The sequence below is a fragment of the Puccinia triticina genome, chromosome 10A (assembly GCF_026914185.1).
Source record: "Puccinia triticina chromosome 10A, complete sequence".
NCBI classification, from domain to species: domain Eukaryota; kingdom Fungi; phylum Basidiomycota; class Pucciniomycetes; order Pucciniales; family Pucciniaceae; genus Puccinia; species Puccinia triticina.
The window spans coordinates 4,920,226-4,941,495 of record NC_070567.1 but is presented as its reverse complement, the minus strand read 5'-3'; the positions used below and the strand labels follow the sequence as shown (position 1 = coordinate 4,941,495).

Here is a 21,270-nt window from a genome sequence, read left to right as displayed (position 1 = left end):
TGCATTGGAATGGCTTCTGTCTGTGGTGTCATTTATTTATTGGAGGAAAGAAGCCTCATTGGCTTTTGTTTTTGGGCTCAACGGCTCCTGGACTTGTGGTTTGGATGTGGCAGAGACCAGAGATTACATTGCAGATAAATTGAGGATAGCCGCCCTGAAAAAATGTGAGATTTTCTCAGAGTTACTGTGAGCAAGTCTTGTACATATTCCAGGATGGCACACTCATTTTGAGCTTCTGGCCGGACCCGATGAGCAAGGCAAAGCCCACGGGGGCAGCCCGCGCCAATCCGCACCGCTTAGCAACTTTAACATGCCGTGCCAAAGCTCAATATTTTCACAAAGGCACTTTCCGCGCCCGGCCCAAACCCGGCCGGGTTTGGGAATCCTGTTGGACGCCCGGCCCAATTGTCAACCTTACTCGTAGCTAGCCCTAACCCCAGGTTATCCCACTCATCAAAACTAACCTTATTGGAGGACTTCCCGCCAATCTGGAAACCCAGATTTTCCCAGATTTTGCAGGGAAATCTAGGCAGATCTGGGATTTGGGATAATCAAATCCGAGCCCAGATTTCATTGTGAAATCTGGAAAAATCAGAGTTCCCAGGTTGACAGGAAGTCCTCCCTTGGTCTCTTTGTTCACGTGCTTATATCAATTCCATCATGAAGAAAGAGACTAGTAAGCAAACCTTTCCCTTTCTATCATCATCATCAATCACCAACAAACTCAGCTGAAATCTTGTCCATCCCTAGATCAATTTCTCTTCCTTTCTTGTTCCTTAGACCTCAACATCTCTTTTGCGCGTCCTTCACAACAAACATCAAATCAAAATTATTCCTGTGCTATTGCAGGTATTCTTTCCTTATGTTCTGTTATTACCTTCATTGTAATTGCTCAAAACTTATTCTTGTTCATCTTTCTCAATCTTCAAATCATTTTTCTATTCTAGGTGTGTATGCTGCTAGGTCAAAGTCTGCTGTTGTCATTTCCTTGTTGTTTCACAGGATTATTATCTGCTGTCTCAGGCTCACTTAAATTTCTCATTCATCATTTCTTCATTTTATTTTATATTATTACTTTTATTTAAAATTGTTGAAACTTGCCCAATACTTGTCCTTAAACTCATCAAAACTTGCCCTTTTCATTTTCTCACATCAATCTGCGCAAGCGCGCGCTCAACAACATTGCACGACTTGGATGATCAAATCTAACCTAATTGATCAGGTATGGCCAACACTCTCCCTTTCTCTCCCAATTCTATCCTCCGACAAACTTCACCACTTTTGTCCATCGCGTAATTCACACCTTCAATAGCGGTACATTCAACGCTCCGCTCAGGATCAACTAACCACAACGCTCATCTCATCAAGAATCTTCACTCATGTTGGCAAAGCTTTAACTTGGACAGCCTGATTAGCTTCCAACTTGGTGAGAAATTCTCATCAAGCATTTCCTCTCAGTTTTCCTATCTCTAACCTGTTCTTTTGTAACTAATCATTGTTTGTCTCTCAGTCTTGTTGTCAAATCAGATCCTGTCATCATTATTTATTTGTTGTCACTTATTTGCCTAAAACACAGGGTTTGTTCTTCTTTCCTATTGTCTCAACTTCAACCTATTACTAATCCTTATCAACTCTCAGCTCCTTGACTTCAATCTATCTCCTAACTTCTTAGTTTTCCATTCTCTTATCAGATTCATAGGGTTTGTCTCCTTTTTCTAAACTTGATTCTATTTACTTTAGTGTCTTATCTTTGTTTTCTTCCAGTTCTAGTATTTGATATTCAGCAATAAAAACAGTCAGGTTCATTAAAAATCAACAGATGTACTTTGCGCACTGCAAAAAACTTTTTGCGCACTGCAGCAACACTGGGTTGATATGATACCAGTAACGGTAACGTAACAATATTGTATCGATTTTTGGCGTGTTACCGTTACCTTTACCAGTCAAGGCAGTGTGTTACCAATAGTAGATTTAGATTATTAATTCTGTTTCCCGCGGTTACAATATTGCTGCTGATATAATGTTAATATTGTGGTGGTATCATGGTTTTTTTTTGGCTTTTTTAGCCTTTTTTGGCTGGAGAAACACCGTTATTGCGTTAGTTGCGTTACCATACCGGTAACAATCTTACAAACATTGACTTGTTTTTACGCGCAAGGCGCAAAAAAAAATTGTTACTGTTAGCAGTAATAGCCAAAAAGGTAACGCGGCGACGTTACAATATGAAAAAACCTGGAATATTGTATTGAATCATATTGACCCACTGTTGACTGCAGGAGGTGTCCACTCAACGTCCTGGCCCAGTGGGCGGAAGCTCAAAATGCTTTGCGCACTGCAGAAAATAAACCATGAAATTCTCATTTTTTTTTCTGCCAGCTGGCAGAGGGGATTTTTCTTGCCCCTCCTCCATTTTCTCGGGGTATTTGGACCCCCCAGCATGACATAAAAATACAAAAAATAAGTGGAGCACCTCCCCAGGGATTTTCAACCTGCTAAAAAGTCATGGATTGGGTACACAGCCCCTCAAAAACAGAGTTTGAGGGGCAGAAGTACATACCCCATGACTTCGTCGTGCGGATGGCCGGCACAGGCTGGTCCCGGAGCAGAGTACATGCACACTCCGCCAATGAACGGCCAGCACGCACGTGGAGTGCAAATCACCAGTCTTCAAGGGGATTACACATTCCTCTTGATGACCGGAATGGTCCCGCTTATCAAGAGGAGTAAACACACCTCTTGATTATTGGAACAGTCCCGGTTATTGAGAGGAGTAAATACACCTACAATGACCGGAACAGTCCTGGTGATTGAGAGGATTAAATACACCACTTGATGACCAGAATGAACCTGGGAATTGAGAAAATAATCATCTTGATGACCGAGTCTGCTGCTTTCACCGAGTGGAGAAACACTCCCTCAATGACCGGAGCAAACTGTTCAAGGAGAGGATTGATGAACCGTTTGCTCCAGTCATCAAGAGGAGCACTTAATTGCCTCAATTAATGGAACAGACCCGGCCATCAAGAGGAGGAACACTCTTGATGACCGGGTCTGTTGCATTCCTCAAGAGGAGCAGTGTTTACTCCTCTTGATGACCCAAACAGTCCTGTTCATTGAGATGTCCAAAGTACTTGAAGTGACTTCGACAAGCATTACTCTTGATGACCGGAACAGTCCCGGTCATCAAGAGGAGTAAACACTGCTCTTCTTGACAGCTGGAACAGACCCGGTCATCAAGAGTGTTCCTCCTCTCAATGGCCGGGTCCGTTCTGTTCATTGAGGGGATCAATTTCTCTTGATGACCAGGATTGTTCCGGTCATTGAGAGGAATGCTTATCTCCTGCTGACCGGGACTGTTCCGGTCATTGAGAGGAATGCTTAATCTCTTAATTACTGGGAAAGTTCTGGTCATTGAGAGGTGTGTTTACTCCTCTCAATAAGTGGGACCGTTCTGGTCATCAAGAGGAATGTGTAATCCCCTTGATGAACGGTGATTTGCACTCCACGTGCGTGCTGGCCGGTCATTGGGGGAGTGTGCATGTACTTTGCTCCGGAACCAGCCTGTGCCAGCCATCTGCACGGTGAAGTCATGGGGTATGTTCCTCTGCCCCTGAAACTCTGTTTTCAAGGGGCTGTGTACCCAATCCATGACTTTTTACCAGGTTCAAAATCCCCGGGGGGTGCGCTCCAGGGAGGTGTTCTGCTTATCTTTTCTATTTTTTATCATCATTTTTTTTATGTCATCTGAGGGGTCCAAATACCCCAATAAAATGGGGGAGGGGCAAGAAAAACCCCCTCTGCAAAAAAAAGAAGGGGAATTTCAAGCTTTTCATTTGCAGTGCGCAAAGCATTTTGAGCTACTACACACTGTGGCCAAGACGTCCAGTGGACGCCCCCTGCAGTGCGCAAAGTACATTCAAAAATCAATACACAAATTTATATAAATTCCATCATGAAGAAAGAGACTAATATTTTTTGCTTCCTTCACAACAAACATCAAATCAAAATTATTCCGGTGCTATTGCAGGTGTGTGTGCTGATAGGTCAAAGTATGCTGTTGTCATTTTGTTGTTGTTTAACAGGATTGTTATCTGCTGTCTCAGGTCATATCAATCCCAATCATTAACACGCTTCATATTCTTTTCAGAATTTGCAGGTGTTGGGTTTTCATTTTCCCTCTGCCTCATTTTCCGTGACTGTCACTCTATTGCGACCTATGCTTGCTCTTCACTTGTAGTTTCTCTGGTCATACTATCTTGTCTTCTCAGCCAAGTGACATCAATCCCTGCCTGTATTTGCCTGCTAGTTTTCCATATGTCTTCCTTGTGTGTGCGCTCTGTTTGTGATAGCTTGTATGTCACCTTTCTCTTCTCCTGAGATTCAATCAGGTTCCTTTCCTTTATATTCATTTTCTTCTCATATTCATTGTTGCCTCAACCGCATTTCAGCCCTATGTATCTAGTCTATTTAGTCTAGCCTAGCACAGAGCAATAACATCATTGGTTCTTCTCTAAAAAATCCGCTCCAACCTCAAGCCGCATCCGGTGAGCGTCCCCATCTCACTGCCCTCCTCTTGAGCCTCTTGGCTCTTCTCATTGTGTCCTCCTGAGCGTCCGTTTCCCGAGTCCTCATCCAAACAGCAGGACCCCTTACACATGTTGTAAAGCTCAAAAGTGTTCCTGAGAAACTTTTGCTGAGTGCAGAAAGGGATGTATGAGGGAACCTCTGCCTTTCCTGGGTCACTAGACACTAAAACCAGGGACAGGCTAAATGAACGCCAACAATTGACTACACGCACGCCAAAAGTCTGGTGTACAGACTTGCACACACACCAATTTCTAGGTGTGTACACAGGTGCATGCCAGGGAAGAGCGGGGGACATGGTGTGCACGCCAGAGAAGAGCGGGGGACATGTCGTGCACGCCAGGAAAGAGCAGGGGACATGGCGTGCACGCCAGCAAAGAGCCGGGGACATGGCGTGCACGCCAGGAAAGATCCGGGGCCATGGCGTCCACGCCAGATTTTCCCTATGATTCCCTGGGCCCAGCAAGGCATGCCAATCTTGATGGTGTGCTCAGGTCCTGCGTGCCCCTTGCATTATCAGCATATTTCATTGAAGTCTGCCGGAGAAACCTGCTCTATCAATATTGACCAATAAACACGTTGCCGCCACAACCATTGACCAAAGACCTCCCAGCACACGTTCACAACATCACACACAACACCATCCAATCAAACCAAATGTCGCAAACACCATCCAATGCTGGCCATCCATCCCCATCAGGAGTAGGTGTGACAGTCCCATCTAGCCATACTGGCAGGGTGGCAGTTCTCTGCTGTCAGAAGCTGCAATTGCACAAGTAGAAAATTTCTTGTCATTTTGCATGACCACCAACAAGCTGCTTGATGGAGCCCTATCTCGGGCACGCGCCTGGAACGTTTTGTTCAGTAGGCAGGCGGAAGCAGGCACGTACTATGCGTTGCATTACATAGCGCCTATTGCCATCATAGACCTGTTGGCCTTGGCTTGTATCCCTGTTGGACAATTGATACCGGTAGACCAATTTAGCTCCTGTGTTGTTGGATGTTGCTTTCTCCGTGGACATGCCAACAAGCAACTAGCAACATTCACTCTACGCTTGACAAAGACAGCCAAGCCAGACGTGCAGAGGCTTGTTGCCCTAGTGGAACAGCAGGGCATCCTATGCCCATTTGCCACATTTATACAAGGGGGGGGCCTCTAGACCGTCCCTTTTGGGTCCCACATTGGTTCATTTTTGGCTGCTGCCCTCTACATGAGACCCTATGACCAAGGGGAAACTGTAATAACAAAGTCCATCCTGCAAAACATCCCACGGGAAGGGGCAGAGACTGAGCAGCTTGTTTTGTTTTGGTTTCACACATCATTTCTGTGGAGTGTGGGGGTTTGCGGGCAGCGCATCCAGGGTACGCCAAAAAAATTGGTGTGTCTGCAAGGCAACACCAATAAAATGGTGTGGTCTCACAGCTATACCACTGAATTGGTGTGGAACAACGGGCACACCAGGTCATTGGCGTGGACTTGATTAAACACTAGTGTGGCCTCACTGACATTCCGTACATTTGGTGTGCATGTAGTCAATTGTTGGTGTGCATTAAGCTGTTCCCTAAAACAAGCCCCCCAATCTTGGATTGGAAGGTTTAATGTAGTGATAGTGGAGGTGTATTAAAAGATAGCCTACTTTGAGCAGGTGGCTTAAGGGTTATAGTGATGTAGCTGATGTGTAAGTGTTGTAACAAGGTTATAATTTGTATGTAAGGGTGTAAAACCACAATAAACAGTGGGGCTAATACTGTAGAGTGAGCAAGTGTTGTACTGTTATGGGGTAAGCTGAGTGCAAGTAGTTTTCTGAGAGAAATTACAACTGGGGGGGAGGAGAGCCTCCTTAAATAGACGAGAGTACACCACAGCTCCACTTGTAAAGTGAGTTGCGCAGCGGGCAGAGCTCGCCCTTGAGGTTGTCAACAGGTCGGCTGCCCCCGGAAATGAGCCGACCTTCCCAACGAGTCACTGGACTAGTCGGCCTGTCCGTCGGCCCAAAGTCAGAAACTCACTTGAAAAAGTGAGTTTCCTGAGACCACCAGTACAATCTGCCAAGCATGCTTGCGGATCTTACATAGAAGAGAGAAAAAAAAATGTTGGACTTCGCAATGTTTGCTCTTCATGATAAGTAGAGAGTGTGGTATATCATGTTGACTAAGGTGGATACTCATATGAAGAATATTGTTGTTATCGCAGTGATTGTAAGCAATCACACTGGTGAGCAAGCAATCTCCGGATGCATGGTGCGGTTGCCGGATCGACCCTCCCATTGGATACTTTTTGCTGCTCGGATCTCATCATGACCCTGGGCCCTGCGGCTGACGTCTGGGTAATCCCAGCTTGAAGCCCAACGTCTGGGTAGAATTTGGGGCCTAGCCACCGTCAGGGGCAGCCTGACGTTCCCAATGTCCGTCGTGCAAAGTTTTACTGCAGGGGCAGAGAGGGGGTGGCCAACGTCGGGCCGGATGTCCGCCCGCCGTCCAACTGCACCCATGGTGTAAGACATTATAGCTCCAGGGGAACAAGAGAATGTGGTGTTTTAGCTGCCCTGAAGGCTACAATGAGGTGTTTGGCTGGTGATTGACAGGTAACATGAGGTCATGATGTCATATGAGGGAATTTAGCTAGTGAGAAATAGGAGGTTAGATGTTGTAGCTGGCCTGGCCTGTCAACTGATGTCATGGTCACATGCTGTCATCCTGTCATGATGTCATCTGCATGCTGCATGAGGGGTTTTTGCTAGCTTGACACCTGCATGATCCCACATGATGTCATCTGTCAACTGTCAGACTGCAGCCCCTATTACATTAGTCTGCATGCACCTGCATAAAACTGCATAAGCCTGCATCAAGTGTGCAATGACACTGCATGAGGTGTGCATAACACAATGTAATGAGTGCAGCTGATGAGGTCATGTATATGTAAAGGGTAGACAAGTTGCATGCACCTCCATAAGACTGCATTAGACTGCATAAGCCTGCATCAAGTGTGCATGACACTAGGACCCTGGAAACCTCCTATAAATGGGTGGCATGTAAATTCCTGAATTTTGCCTAAATTCATACATTGGGGGGCACCTTTTTGGCTGATTCATACATTTTCATGCGCATGCTTGAGCTTAAATCTGACCGGGGGTCCCGAAATCCCCAATTTTAACCAGGGATTGGCAAGTTTTAGCCAACTTACCTGAATTTCATGACAATTGGTTTGAGCTTGTGGATACACTAAACTCGAGGCAGGAGAGCTAGTTTTGGTTGGCAGGAATTCACTTCCTAGGACTGGAGTGGGACAGGCGGGATGTCGGCATGGCGTGATGATTTTGGTACAAACAGAGAAAAGCAGAGCACGAAGGTTGTGTGCCTCAAGCGGGCGAAAGGATGGCCAGCTCGATAGCGCGTTGGACGTCTTTGCGCTTGCGATGGCCTTCGGGGACGGGCGGATGGACGAACTGAGGCAGGATGTGGATCGCGCCGCCCCAAGCCACGCCGTCGGCGACGACGACCGGGATGGCGTGTTTGTCTGGCGGGCCAAAGCCGGGCTCGTCACGGCGGGGAGACTTGAGGTACACCCGGCGGATGGTCGGGCCCCTACAAAGAGAGGCAGTCTCAGTCTCTTACAATCAGAAGAGGATGGCGACGGCACTGCTTAGAAGCCGCGGTCACTCACTTTCCGAGGTGTCTGAATTGCACTAAGGTCACCGGCAATGACTCGTTCTTACGCGAGCCCAATAAGGTGCCCAAATGGAACTCGGTACTGCGAGGAAGAGAGATTAACGACCAGGGTGAGGTTGGACTCGTGGTGGATGGTGGGTAACCATGAGGGCACTTACACGTTGACTTTGCCGGGGAGAGGAGGGAACGGATGGAGACCGATTGGGGCCGAGAACTGGTCGAATTCACGGGTTTGGGAGTCCAGGTCGCATTCCGTGGAGGGGATGCCCGCCTTAGTGCGTTCGCAATGATCGGTGTGCCAGATCACGTCGGGCACGATGTGGTAAGACAAGATGTAGCGAAAGATGTGTTCGCCGAAGGGAGAGAATAGGAAGGCGTTTGCGGCCGGTCCAAGCGCTTTGAAGGCGCTGTAACAGATCGGATTGGGTTTAGATTTTTCTGTTTTGGAAGATGGGTAGGGTCGGAGGTGGTTTTTTTTTTGTGGCTTACCGGTTGCCAGGTGCAAAGACGGTGAAACTGGCCTTGGTCAGTTTCCCGCCGTGTCCAGAAATCAAGCTGGACAGGACGCTCTGGACTCGTTCGTCGACGGCATCCATGCTGCCGTCGAGGGCGGCGCTAGGGACCAAAGACTGGGGCGCAGTTTCTCCGATGGACAGCGGGATCGTCTTGTTTTCCCAGCGGGGCAACAGGCTGTGATGCAGCTTGGTCTTTTGGAGGGCACTGGTCAAGGCCGAGAACTGTCTGGGGAACAGGAACATCTCGGACAGCGGCGAGAGCGGAGGCAGAAGTGGGACCTTCTGCACGATGTAGATCACGCCATTCTTCGTCAGAATCGGCCGGTATTTGAGCACTTCTAACTTGGTGAAAAGGTTTAGGATGATTTCCCCGGGCTTGCTGTGATCGGGCATGGCGGGGCCAACTCTGATTCGAAATCGGGTCGCATCCGGGCTGGGCCTATACACAAAAAAGCAGCAAGGAAGGAGATATTATCACCTGCTACTCGCATTTATTTAGATGGGGAAGTTCACTCACAAGATCGGGAGTGCAGTTGGGAGGGTGCTGCTGTCAAGAATCTCGTGGATTCTCTTGCTACCTGGTGAGACATGGTACTTGAGGACCATCTCGACGGCATGAAGGAAGAACTTCTTCTTTCGTTCCTTCTCGTCGTCTTCTCCCTCAGCCCACAAGTTCATGTGAGGGCAGTCTGAGATAGACTCGAGGGCCTCAATCGCATCCCAAAAGAGATGAATAGACTGGTCGTTGTGGGACGCTTGATCGACAGATGCAGGATCGAAGGGGTTTACCATCAAGTCGCGGCGCTTCTTAGACGGAGGCATGAGCGCATCATCGTCCGGCGCAAAGAGTGTGAAATCGGCGTCTGGATTGTTGAGCGCCTCTTGGACTGGGCTTGAGACATTGACGAGCCATGCGAGGCGGTGGAGGGGAGGTGGACGGGCATCACTCCCACACTCGTCGTGAGATGGAGGAGCGGAAGACGGCTTGGAAGGGTGATGGAGCACCCAGTCGAGCCTGGGGAGAAGAAGCAAGCGGTGATTATCAGAGAAGTCATCAGATCTCAAAGGTTCACCCTCGACGCAACACTTGGAAAATTCGAAGTCACTCCAAATAATACAAAAATCAATTCAGGCTGGGCGTCGCTGACCCTGGCCGTAATGAAAATTTTAAATGTTTTTCGAAGCATATTTGAAGCTCAGGGGATTTTTTTTGGGTTGCCCCTCCGAAGTTTCGAAAGCTTGAAAGCGCGTTTGTGGTTCAACTTACACATGTCCTATGGTGTATTTAGTACAGTCGATTGGTTTTTCGAAGGGGTGCTCATAGCGGTCAGGACGAGCAACGGGACTGAAGAGGGAGAGCGAGTCGAGGAGGCTTTGGAAGAGGCCGACGAAGGGGGGAGGGATGGGCAAGACACTTCTGTAGACATCGCTGGGCTGGAGGGATGGACTGCTGGCAAAGACAGTGTCAGGGGATGGCTCATCTGCATCAGATGGCCAGCCCTCCAAGGAGGAGACTTGGCTGGGGGGCTCGGCTTGGAAGCTCAACGGAGCCGAGCCGACCGGGTTGGCGGCCAGCTGGGGGGTGAGGAGCGAGGCAGCATACAAACAGGATACAAGACTGGACGAGCAAAACATCTTCGTTGTTTGCTTGATCGAGGAAGCGGGGCACGGGGAGACCACGACCAAGGACGAGGCGGGATTTATGTTTCCTCTCGGGACTCGCAATCCAGCGATCGATGGCCGGGGATCATGAGGCCCGACCCCAGTGTGCTAATCTGAAGATCGCTTTGGAGCACTGCCTGCCGCTCGCTTGGGTATGGGCAGTAGCAATATGCTTCGGCAGTCGAGGGAGATACAGCCTTCTACATATCCCGGGCCAAAGAGAATAGGACAGTCGATCGCTTCTTGGCTAAGGATGATGTCACAATGAGAACTCGAAACCCTAATCTTGGGGGGCACTTCATCACATCGGCCTGGAATCAGATTGTACGGGGAATTATAAATCATCAGGAGGGGAGGAAGTCATTTAAATGACAACCAAAGACATCAGCATTCGCGAGCATTAATAGAGATCACAGAGGCAGTGAGTTCGGCGCCGAATGCCCGCCCCAACTATAAAGCCTCGGAAGGCGCCCACAGTCACTGATCGGAGGGTCCGGTTAGGAGCCTCACGGTTGCACGGTAGCGGCTCACCGCGTGCGCCTCCCGCTCACCAACGCGAATCTCATGCGTCGATTTGTCAGCCAAGGATGGAGGTTATTGGCAGGTTGAGGGTACGAATTTGTATATCGAGCATGGGAGGCCTTGGATTGGCGCGTGCTAAGATTGCAAACAGGAGTACATCTGTGGCTTTTGGTGTGAGGTTGTAGATACACAACACTCGTGGTAGGAGAGCTAGGTTGGTTAACAGGAGTACACTTGGTAGAACTGGACGGGAGAGGCGATCTCGGCATGGAGAGCGCTTTTTTTTGATACAAACAGGGAAAATCAAATCACAAGACAGGGAGTTCTGTCTCTTTTAGGCAGGCGAAAGGATAGAGAGCTCAATGGCGCGTTGGACGTCCTTGCGCTTGCGATGGCCTTCGGGAACGGGCGGATGGACGAGCTTGGGGATCATGTGGAGCGCGCCGCCCCAGGCTACGCCGTCGGCAACGACGACCGGGATGGCGTGTTTGTCTGGTGGGCCAAAGCCGAGCTCGTCACGGCGGGGAGACTTGATATACACCCGGCGGATGGTCGGGCCCCTGCAAAGAGAGGCATCGTCAGTCTCTTACAATCAGGAGAGGATAGGCGGTGGCACTGCCTGAAAGTCCCGGTCACTCACTTTCCGAGGTGTCTGAATTTCACTAGGGTCACCGGCAAAGACTCGTTCCTGCGCGAGCCCAACAAGGTGCCCAAATGCAACTCGGTACTATGGGGGAAATCGATTTACCGAGGTGAGCTTAGCTTCGCGATTGACGGTCGGAAACTGCGAGGGCACTTACACGTTGACTTTCCCGGGGAGGGGAGGGAACGGATGGAGGCCGATGGGAGCAGAGAACTGGTCGAATTCACGGGTCTGGGAGTCCAAGTCGCATTCCATCGGAGGGACACCCGCCTTGGTCCGTTCGCAATGGTCGGTATTCCAAATGACGTCGGGCACGATGTGGTACGACAAGACGTAGCGGAGGATGTGTTGGCCGAAGGGGGAGAACAGGAAGGCGTTTGCGGCCGGTCCAAGGGTGCGGAAGGCGCTGTAAAAGAATCAGGTTTGTGTTAGCTTATTTTTTTTTTATAAGAAAAAAGGGATGTCCAGGATGGGAGCTGGGTTTGCACTTACCGGTTGGTAGGAGCAAAGATGGTGAAGCTGGACTTGGACAGTTTTCCGCTGTGCCCCGAAGTCAAGCTGGACACGACGCTCTGGACGCGCTCGTCGACGAGATCCATGCTACCGTCCAAGGCAGAGCTGGGAACCAAAGACTGAGGGGTTGCCGCTCCGACGGAAAGGGGGACGGTCTTGTTCTCCCACCGGGGCAACATGCTGGAATCCAGGTTGACTTTTTGGAGCGCAGTAGTCAGAGTCGCGAACGGCCTCGGGAACAGGAACATCTCCGAGAGCGGAGAGAGCGGGGGGAGGAGTGGGATCTTTTGGACAATGTAGATCACCCCGTTCTTGGTCAAAATCGGCCGGTATTTAAGCAGTTCTAATTTGGTGAAAAAATTCAGCACGATCTCTCCGGGCTTGCTGTGGTGAGGCAGGGCGGGGCCAACTCTGATTCGGAAGCGGGTGGCATCGGGACTGGGTCTGAAGACAAAAAAGCAGCAAGGAAGAAGATATTAGTACCAGCTACACATACTGTTTTAAGCGGAGTTCACTCACAAGATCGGGAGTGCAGTTGGGAGGGTGCTGCTGTCGAGAATCTCGTGGATTCTCTTGCTACCAGGTGAGACATGGTACTTGAGGACCATCTCGACGGCATGAAGGAAGAACTTCTTCCTTCGTTCCTTCTCATCGTCTTCTCCCTCAGTCCACAAGCTCATGTGTCGGCAGTCGCGCATAGATTCGAGGGCCTCAAGGGCATCCCAAAAGAGATGAGTATTTTCGTAGTTGCGGGAGGCTTGGTCGAAGGGGTTTTTCATCCAGCCGTCTCGCTTCTTGGGAGGCGTGAGCGCGTCATCGTCAGGAGCAAAGAGGGTGAAATCCGCGTCGGGATTGTTAAGTGCCTCTTGAACGGGGCTCGACACATTGACGAGCCATGCGAGGCGGTGGAGGGGAGGAGCACCAGCATCATTTCCACAATCGCCATGAGAACGTGGAGCGGAAGACGGCTTGTCAGTGTGATGAAGTACCCAGTCGAGCCTGTGGAGCAGAAGAAGAGAGCGATGATCAGGCCAAGTCATCAAATTACCAAGATTGCTGTGAAGCTTACACCTCGCCTATAGTGTATTTGGTACAGTCGACTGGTTTTTCGAAGTGGTGGTGATGATGGTCAGGGCGAGCAGAACTAGGGCTCAAGAGGGAGAGCGAGTTGAGGAGGCTTTGGAAGAGGCCAACGAAGGGGGGGATGGGCAGGAGAGAATCGTAGACTTCGTTGGGCTGGATGGATGGTCCGCTGGCAAAGACAGTGTCAGGAAGCAGGGCCTCCGGGGCGGGTTGTTCAGCTTGGGACGGCTCGTCCGTCGGCCAGCCCTCGAAGGAGGAGACTTGGCTGGTGGGCTCGACTTGGAAGCTCAAGGGAGCCGAGCCGACCGGGTTGGCGGCCAGCTGGGTGGTGAGGAAAGAGGCGGCATACAAACAGGATACAAGACTGGACGAACAAAACATCTTCGTTGTTCGCTTGAGGAAGAAGAAGAGGAGGGGTGTGATGGAATTTATTTATCGTGGTTCTCGGGACTCACATCGATGGCCGGAAATGAGGCTCGACCCCAGTTTCCTAATCTGAAAGTGACTTGTTGCACTGCCACTCGCTCGGATATTTGTAATGGCAGAGGGAGACACAGCCCCGGCCCACAACAAAAAAACAGTCGATCGCTTCTTGGATGGAGATGACGTCACAAATTACATAGAGCCTCGAGACTCAAATCTTGGAGGGAATGGTATGGATCGGCCAGCATCAATTCATCCCTCCAACCCAAGCTTCGCCTCTGGTCAGCAAACCCCAACAGAAACAGAGCGTCTGTGTGACTGGTCGGTCTGAAATCCTGTTGTGCCGGGAAGACCTGCCGAATTCGGTTGCAGAATTGAAGAAGTCATCTCATCTCATACGGCGACCAACATCAGGATTACTGTCAGGGTTCACAAATGCAGAGAGCCGCGCCGGCCAGATGCACACCACAGGATGTCTCAAAGCACCGAAAGACGTGCACAGTCACACAAGAGGCCCCGAATGGCTTGTGCTGCCGGCCGTCGGCGGCGTGCACCCCTTTCGGAGGCGCCCCACATATTACACCCCCCGAGCACGCCAGTCTTCGGCGTCGAGGCAGCTTCCGGAAGATTTGCTCATGAATTTTGAGACAGACTCTCAAAGGGACAATATGTCCTGGAAAGGTGGGCGCAAAAGTAAGACGGAAGCCCCAAAGCCGGGATGGAATGCGGCAATGTGAATTGGCCATCAAGGATTGGCCCTGGGCCCTTGTTGGAATCCCTTCTTTAATTCGGCGGCATTGCTACCCAGCTCCCCGCAAAAATAGGGTTATTGGGGCACGGGTGGAGGGGCAGGCGCACCTCCACCGGGGGCCGAGACTCTCCGCCATCACAACCGTGTAATCTCGACGGCTGGGAGGGAACTCTTCCGGCCATCGAGCCCATTCTTGATGAAGGGTGCCATGATCTAGGGATGGTAACCGGTCGGGCTTTTTTCCCATGGGCCACTCGCGGGCTCTGGTTGCGCCAATTAGGCTTTTAAAACATGAACCAGAAAAGACAACCTCTGGGGGGGGGGGGGGGGGGGGGGGCAGACCGTTTACCAAGATAAGAGGCCTGTTCAAAAAATGGCTCAAATCCCTTTTTTTAATGGTGCCAGGCCGCTCCAGTACTATCCATCACTGCCATCCCGTCCATCGATACTATCCTTGATGGCCGGAACTGGAGGGGATCATGGTCGCGAGTCGATCAAGCTATAACTGACCCGCGCCCTCGTGCTTGATTACTTTGTAAAATGAGAACCAGGAGATTGGATTTTGAGAAGTACGAGATTCGGAAGGTATTTAAGAATGACGAAATCATGATGGGTATTTACAAAAAGGAAAGAGGGGTGGGGGAGGGGGCATGGATCAGAATGTGGGTCCACGAGATCGGCCCAGCAAGCAGAAGTCTGAGAATAAGGTAGCTCGACTCGATAGATTCTCAAATCAGTTACACTAAACGCGTATCTTGTTTAGAAGGAGCTGGAGACCATCAGGAGTATAAATATCTAACATATTTTCGGTGAGTTCCCAGGCTCTGGACGCAAGCACTAAACGCCTTTTAGTGTTTTCTAGGGCCCAATCTTGAAGGTTTATTCTAGAAGCATTATCACCAGGAAGTTGGAGGGCATTTTGCCATTTCTGCGCGGCTCTTGGTAGTTGTATCAACTGAAGTTGGTAACCCGCTGTGTCCTGGGGGGCTATGGTAGACAGGTAAAAGTTAGGATAGACATCAGCTCTAGGCGTGACGCACAAGTCTATTTGACTAGCAGGCGTCTTACATTGCAATTCCATTTGGAAAGCTTGGTAAGGCTCCGATCGCGCAATTTCCGACATGAATGCGTTGAAGGTACCGGAATCTCCAAACATTTCAACTTGTTCTTTTGCAAATTGCTTTACGAAGTGGATGTTGTAAAGCGGCTCCTCATTGGCCAGCTCCGCGAGGCCCGTCTGTACAAATTGGAGTCCCTTCAGAAACGTTTTCGGTTCAATTTTTTTTGGCAGCGTATCCGCGATTCTTTTACGGCCAAGGATCAAGAGTAAGTGGGGTGCGAAGATATTTTCGGGTCCCAAGAATCCATATACATCTGCCAAAGATGCTACAAGCTGATCCTCGTGTGAGCGGATGGCTGCCAGTGGAAGTATTCAAGTGGTTTGTATGAGGAATCACTTTTATATTGTATGCAAAGGGGCAACATTGAGTCCTTACCACTCCGGGAAGCCTGGAGGTCACGCTGGTTGAAGCTGGCCAATTTGTCAGCCAATTCGGCAAGGGGGTTACCGTTCCCCGTCGTGCGAGCGGATCCGAGTGCTTTGTCGATCCGCTTATTGTTTTGCAAGATAACGTGGTCGGGCCTAAGCGGATTCATCTCGACGAAAATGAGTTGTTGGATGCTGATCAGATTACGGGTCGTCGGTTCTGTGATGGGTTGTTCGGCCCCAGCGCGATCGTCCTTCAGGCAATTTTTGAAACAATTCTTGTTGAAAAATTCTGGAATCACAGTTTTCATCTGCCTTTCAGATAGCTTGTCTGGAGGTGGTAAGTGGCGAAATGTTTGTTTTTTAAAGTTGTCAGCGTAAGAGAACGTTCGGGTGACAGACGGTGGCGAGAAGACATTCTCCATCATATCACCAGCCATACGCTTGTGCAGGTTATGGTGGGCGAGTGAGGCAGGCGAATGAGCAGCACACGTTGAAAGCAAGACAAAGGGCAATAAGATCATCGTGGGGACGAATAACGTCATCTAGGAGGGTGAATGAGAAATTGTTGGTATGACTAAATTTGGTTCCGCTGGGGAGAGGGATTGGATTATATATATGAGGTCTGAGGCAGAGGTGTGAGTACGAATGGCCCGCCGATACATAAATGCGGCTGGCCGAGGGAATCCGGTGTTACATCCTACGTCGCAGGATATGGTCAATACCTAACTAAGCTTCTCGGACGGAGGGGGGGGGGGGGGGGAACCCCACGTCTCCGTAGGACGCGACCTCCTTCGCAGGTCGCGCTTCGCGCCAGCCCAGGCTGTACCAGGGCCCTCCGAAGTGGGGGACTTGTGTTAAGTTAGATGCAGGAGCTAGCTTAACCCTCTTGGTGCACGGAGAGTACCGAAGGGACTCCGTAGGAAAGGCTTATGAGTTATGTCCCAATCTGCGCAGTACCAGTTTGTTCTCAAGCGCCAAAATCTTTTGATTTTTTTTTTTTAAATCAGCCATTGGCTTTATTGAAAACTAGGGAAATTGTGGCTGCGCCGCAGAACGCAGAACATGGAATTCAAGCCCAAGAACAAAGGCAAAAATTAAGTGAGTCAAACAGATATATAGGCTTTGTTTGGAGCCAATATAAATATAGGTGATATAATCATTGGTTAATTCAATGAAAACTACAAAATTCAACATAAAGCCTCCAAATATTTTTTCTAGGCAACCTACAATACTGGTCTCTTCAATTATGAAGTCAGATTCAACTGATTCAGCCATATTCAGTACTGTAGTACCATTATATCGCTTTTGACCAAAACAAAGCAATATAATGGTATTATGGTGCTGAAGATGGCTGAATCAGTTGAATCTGACTTCATAGTTGATGAGACCAGTACTGTAGGTTTCCTACAAAAAAAAAATTGGATTCTTTATGTTGAGTTTTGTATTTTTTATTGAATTTACAAATGATTATATCACCTATGTTTATATTGGCTCCAAACAGGGCCATAGCCAATTCAATTGTCCCATGGAAATAGGGGGTTCACAATTAAAATAAATTTACAAAAACTTGAGAGCCAATTTATCAGATAGCAACCTATCAGGAGCTAACCCAACACAGATAGAAATTGAATGTTTTATATTAAAAGTAAAAAGCCACTATGAAGTATCTCAGTATAAAAGAAACTAGAGTCCAGAGGTGGCTTCACCGCCTTTACTAAATTCAAATGGATAGAGATCCATATGCAGATGTCCAATTTCATATGCCATGGATTGCCTTATACATTTAGGGGCAGGCTAAATGCACTCCATCATTTTGCCTTCTGCACACCAAAAAGTGATTGCATGATCTATGCACTGCAGCCTAATTGGAGTGCATGGATATGTACTCCAATTTTTATAGAGTGCCACATCACAAACACCAATCCTGGTGGAGTGCAGAGTCTGGCACTCAAGTCTAGTGGTGCACCAATGGGAAACTCAATGACATTTGGAGTATCCTGGACCCCCACTCCATTTCCAATATTTTGGCTAGATGTAGAGGGAGTGCATGACTTGGTTCCTCAACCCACAGGCAACCAGCCATCCACATCAACACCACACTCAACCCCTTGTTAGAAAGCGCTCTGAAAAGTGACTGCACTCAACTATACTCAACTCCAAAAGTTAATTGCACTCACATTGAATATGTCAATTAAACCAAACAACTGCAAATCAAACACTGGCACTCCCACCACTGGCGTCACAGTATTGCCTGAGGTATGGTTGCAAATGCAAAAAATACTGTCTATGTTTCCGCATACCACAATTTCACCTGCCCCTGCCACGCCTACATTGGTTCAAACTTTGCCACCATCTGATGCTCCACCAGATTCCACTTTGATTGCTCCCTCTGAGTTGGCGCCTTGCTTACTATCTCCACCAATTGGTAATCCAAACAACGCTGAAAATTGTCTTCCAAATACTAACAACTTGGTCAAAGAGGCTCCAAACAGTATCAATTTGACTCCAAATGGTAACAACTTGGTCAATGAGGATCCAAACCGCATCATTGTGTCTCTGAGCGGTAATGAATTGGTCCACAAGGCTCCTACCGGTATCAATCTTTCTCTGAACAATAACAAACTGGTCAATATGGCTCCCAGAGGTATCAATCTGTCTCCAAACATCAGTGAATTAATCAAGACAGCTCTGAGCAGTATCAATGTGTCTCCAACCAGTAATGAATTGGTCAAGACAGCTCTGAACTGTAATGACAATGTCAAAGTGGCTCCAAACAACAACAAGTTGGTCAAGTCAGCTCCAGAAGTGATTACCAATCTCAAATCTTACAACTATATGCAAGGTTTTCTCACCCGCTGTATCAATCAAGCAATGCAATGCCAATGCCATGAATCGGTTTTTCAATGCAACACAGCGGATTAGCAATAAAATGCATCACCACAACAATGCAATACCAATAAATGCACAATATCACATTGTATTGCATCTGTTTCACCGTTGGTACAAAGACTCAAAATAGCTTCACAATTTTTTTCTTTCTTGCTTTTTATTCTTTTAAAAAGAAAAATATTCAGAATTTTTTTTTCTTTCTTGCTTTTTGTTCTTTTCATGAAAACAACTCCAATGTGAGCTTCATCATAGCTAATTTGATGGTTCAAAACTTCCAAATTTGATGAAATGTAGTGCTGTTTTTTTCCCTCCACTGATTTTTTCCAACTACTGGAGTGCACCATCGCCACCATCTGGAAAAAGTGGAGTAACCTCAGTTGCACTCCAATTTTTTAGGAGTGCACAATCAAGCACTCCAATATTTAGGTGTATTTAGGAGTTCCCCAACCAGCACTCCAATATATTTTGGGTCAGCCTAAATGCACTCCAAAAAAATCCCAAAAGCACTCCAAAAGTGAGTGTATGGAGTGTGCACTCCAATGATTGTTGGAGTACAGACTAGAGTACTCCAAGTCAATTGGAGTGCAGAACCGGGGACTCAAGACTCTTTGGAGTGCACCACAAAGAAATCCAGTGGCTGTAAGCCCCCTCCTTTGGGGTCTCACAAGGATGTTAAATAGCTATCACAAGATTACATAATCCACCTGATATTTAGTCTACACTCCCTTCCACGCTCCAGCCGGTAGAGATCTTGCCCTTCAAATCTCTCCCAGCTAGATAAGCTTCCCTGTTTCCTTCTTCTTTCTTCTTCCCCTTCTGATTCCCATAGTTGTACTTACTGAGAGATCTTGCCCTTCACATCTCTCCCGGCTAGCCCTCACACCCATGCCCCGGTAATACAGACCTGTGATCTAGAACTTGCCTCCTGAGGCCCTTCAAGCTCTGCCCATTGTGCCCCATCCGATATACAGTGAAGGACTCATCTCAAGTCCTTACAGTGGCCAGGAAATGTAATGAGTGCCCATGAGTCTCACTCCATCAGATTGGAGTGCATTCCCCCAGCACTCCATTCCTGATATACAGGTTATGAGACCCATGTGCTCCGCCTTTTGCACCCTTTTAAGTTTTTTTTTTTCAACCTCCACCGGCCTCACTCTCTCCTCCAGATTTTTTTTCTTCGGCTTGCTCCCTCATTTCCCCCGGTATTTTTTTTGCTCCGCTTGAACGACTGGAACACCCTCGGTATTGCTCATCACACTTGGAACTCGACGAGATCAAAGGGTCCCAATGGTTTTACTTTGAATCAGACACCTCAAGAACTCGCTGGGTTTCATTGCTACTTGAAGAATTGGAACGATCTCGTTCCTCTGGTTGTTTTAGGACCCGTTGGACGTCACTCGCCGGGAATTGTTGACTCTTGTTTACGGAACTGTCGCCGTAAAACATGCCTCGTCGTTGCTCGCCGGAACTTATCGGACACTTTAAGGACGCATCACAGAAGTACAGGACTTGTTGCTACTTGCTGGGATGTCTCCACAGCGTCGAACGACTCTCTTCGACTCCAAGAAACTTTCTAAAGCTTCCAACGACTTACCAGGCCTTGATTGAGCATCAACTGACACTCGGAGGTCTCCAGTGACCCTAGATGGCCTCCAGCAACCCCGGTGTCCTCTGACGACCGGTGGCCCCCAGCAACCGTCACAGCTTTGATCATTTGTCCCCTGCCTCGATTGACCGTCTATACACTTGATCATCCGTCTACAGACTGGATTGACCGTTGACAACCTCAAGCTAACAGATAAAAATTGATCTTACAGTTTTTTCTTCTTCTTTTTCTCCAAGTAATAGCTCGTGTAACCACCTCTTTGGACTCTGGTTTACTGGCTAATATTGTTTTACCATTTCTTTCTCCAAGGTGACCAGATTAATTTTTTTTGGCTGTTTCTTGATGGTCAAACCCCACACCATCAAGACATAGCAAAAACCGTTCTGGCAATGACAACTCCGGTCTAGCCTTATAGGTAATTCCTCCTCTGAGCTGTCAGATTTCGGGCTCAGGCCCGCCCGGGACAGTCAAGGGCTTGTCCCAGCCCAGTTTGGGCGAAACCATCCTCAGCCTCATTGACCCTGCCAACGCCCTCAACAACATCTCAACTCAAGCCACTAATGGTAAGTTTCCTTTTCAGACTAAACCAGGTCGATGAACTCAGAACCGACCCTGATGAAACAAACAAAACAGCTAACCCATCTCATGATTACCATGCGAACCAGACCACGAGCGCATGATTGCGAGCCCTTTCCAAACCGGTCAAGAACAAACCACCGTGACTACGTCCCTTTTCACCTGGGCCGGCTTGATGTAACCAGAACCAAGCCAAGTACGTAGAGACAGCGATTCCACCTGTCCATCTACATGTTTAGTATAAAAAGAGCGCTAACACGCACTCCTGATTGTGTTCTTCTTCCTCAGTTGTTCTCACATTCAGCTTGCCCCCATTTCCACACTCGACTCACAATCACTCTGCTT

At 48.5% G+C, this 21,270-nt stretch overlaps 4 protein-coding genes across 4 annotated transcripts; 1 reads left to right on the top strand and 3 right to left on the bottom strand.

Moving 5' to 3' along the window:
• Positions 1 to 7,943: 7,943 nt before the first annotated feature.
• Positions 7,944 to 10,403, bottom strand: PtA15_10A485 (uncharacterized protein; the record flags this gene model as incomplete). Its single annotated transcript, XM_053160665.1, has 6 exons — positions 7,944 to 8,169; positions 8,249 to 8,335; positions 8,412 to 8,660; positions 8,743 to 9,207; positions 9,286 to 9,783; positions 10,036 to 10,403. The coding sequence occupies 6 exons, from the start codon at positions 10,401 to 10,403 to the stop codon at positions 7,944 to 7,946; spliced, it is 1,893 nt and encodes a 630-aa protein (XP_053024617.1).
• An 883-nt stretch (positions 10,404 to 11,286) lies between these two features.
• PtA15_10A484 (uncharacterized protein) lies at positions 11,287 to 13,572 on the bottom strand (the record flags this gene model as incomplete). The annotated part of the gene is made up of 6 exons (XM_053160664.1): positions 11,287 to 11,512; positions 11,593 to 11,679; positions 11,753 to 12,001; positions 12,088 to 12,552; positions 12,628 to 13,107; positions 13,178 to 13,572. 6 exons carry the CDS (start codon positions 13,570 to 13,572, stop codon positions 11,287 to 11,289), a joined length of 1,902 nt encoding a protein of 633 aa, XP_053024616.1.
• Positions 13,573 to 15,107: 1,535 nt separating this feature from the next.
• Positions 15,108 to 16,396, bottom strand: PtA15_10A483 (uncharacterized protein; the record flags this gene model as incomplete). The annotated part of the gene is made up of 3 exons (XM_053160663.1): positions 15,108 to 15,352; positions 15,434 to 15,781; positions 15,862 to 16,396. 3 exons carry the CDS (start codon positions 16,394 to 16,396, stop codon positions 15,108 to 15,110), a joined length of 1,128 nt encoding a protein of 375 aa, XP_053024615.1.
• Positions 16,397 to 18,140: 1,744 nt separating this feature from the next.
• Positions 18,141 to 20,087, top strand: PtA15_10A482 (uncharacterized protein; the record flags this gene model as incomplete). The annotated part of the gene is made up of 2 exons (XM_053160662.1): positions 18,141 to 18,646; positions 20,051 to 20,087. The coding sequence occupies 2 exons, from the start codon at positions 18,141 to 18,143 to the stop codon at positions 20,085 to 20,087; spliced, it is 543 nt and encodes a 180-aa protein (XP_053024614.1).
• Between the last annotated feature and the right edge of the window lie 1,183 nt (positions 20,088 to 21,270).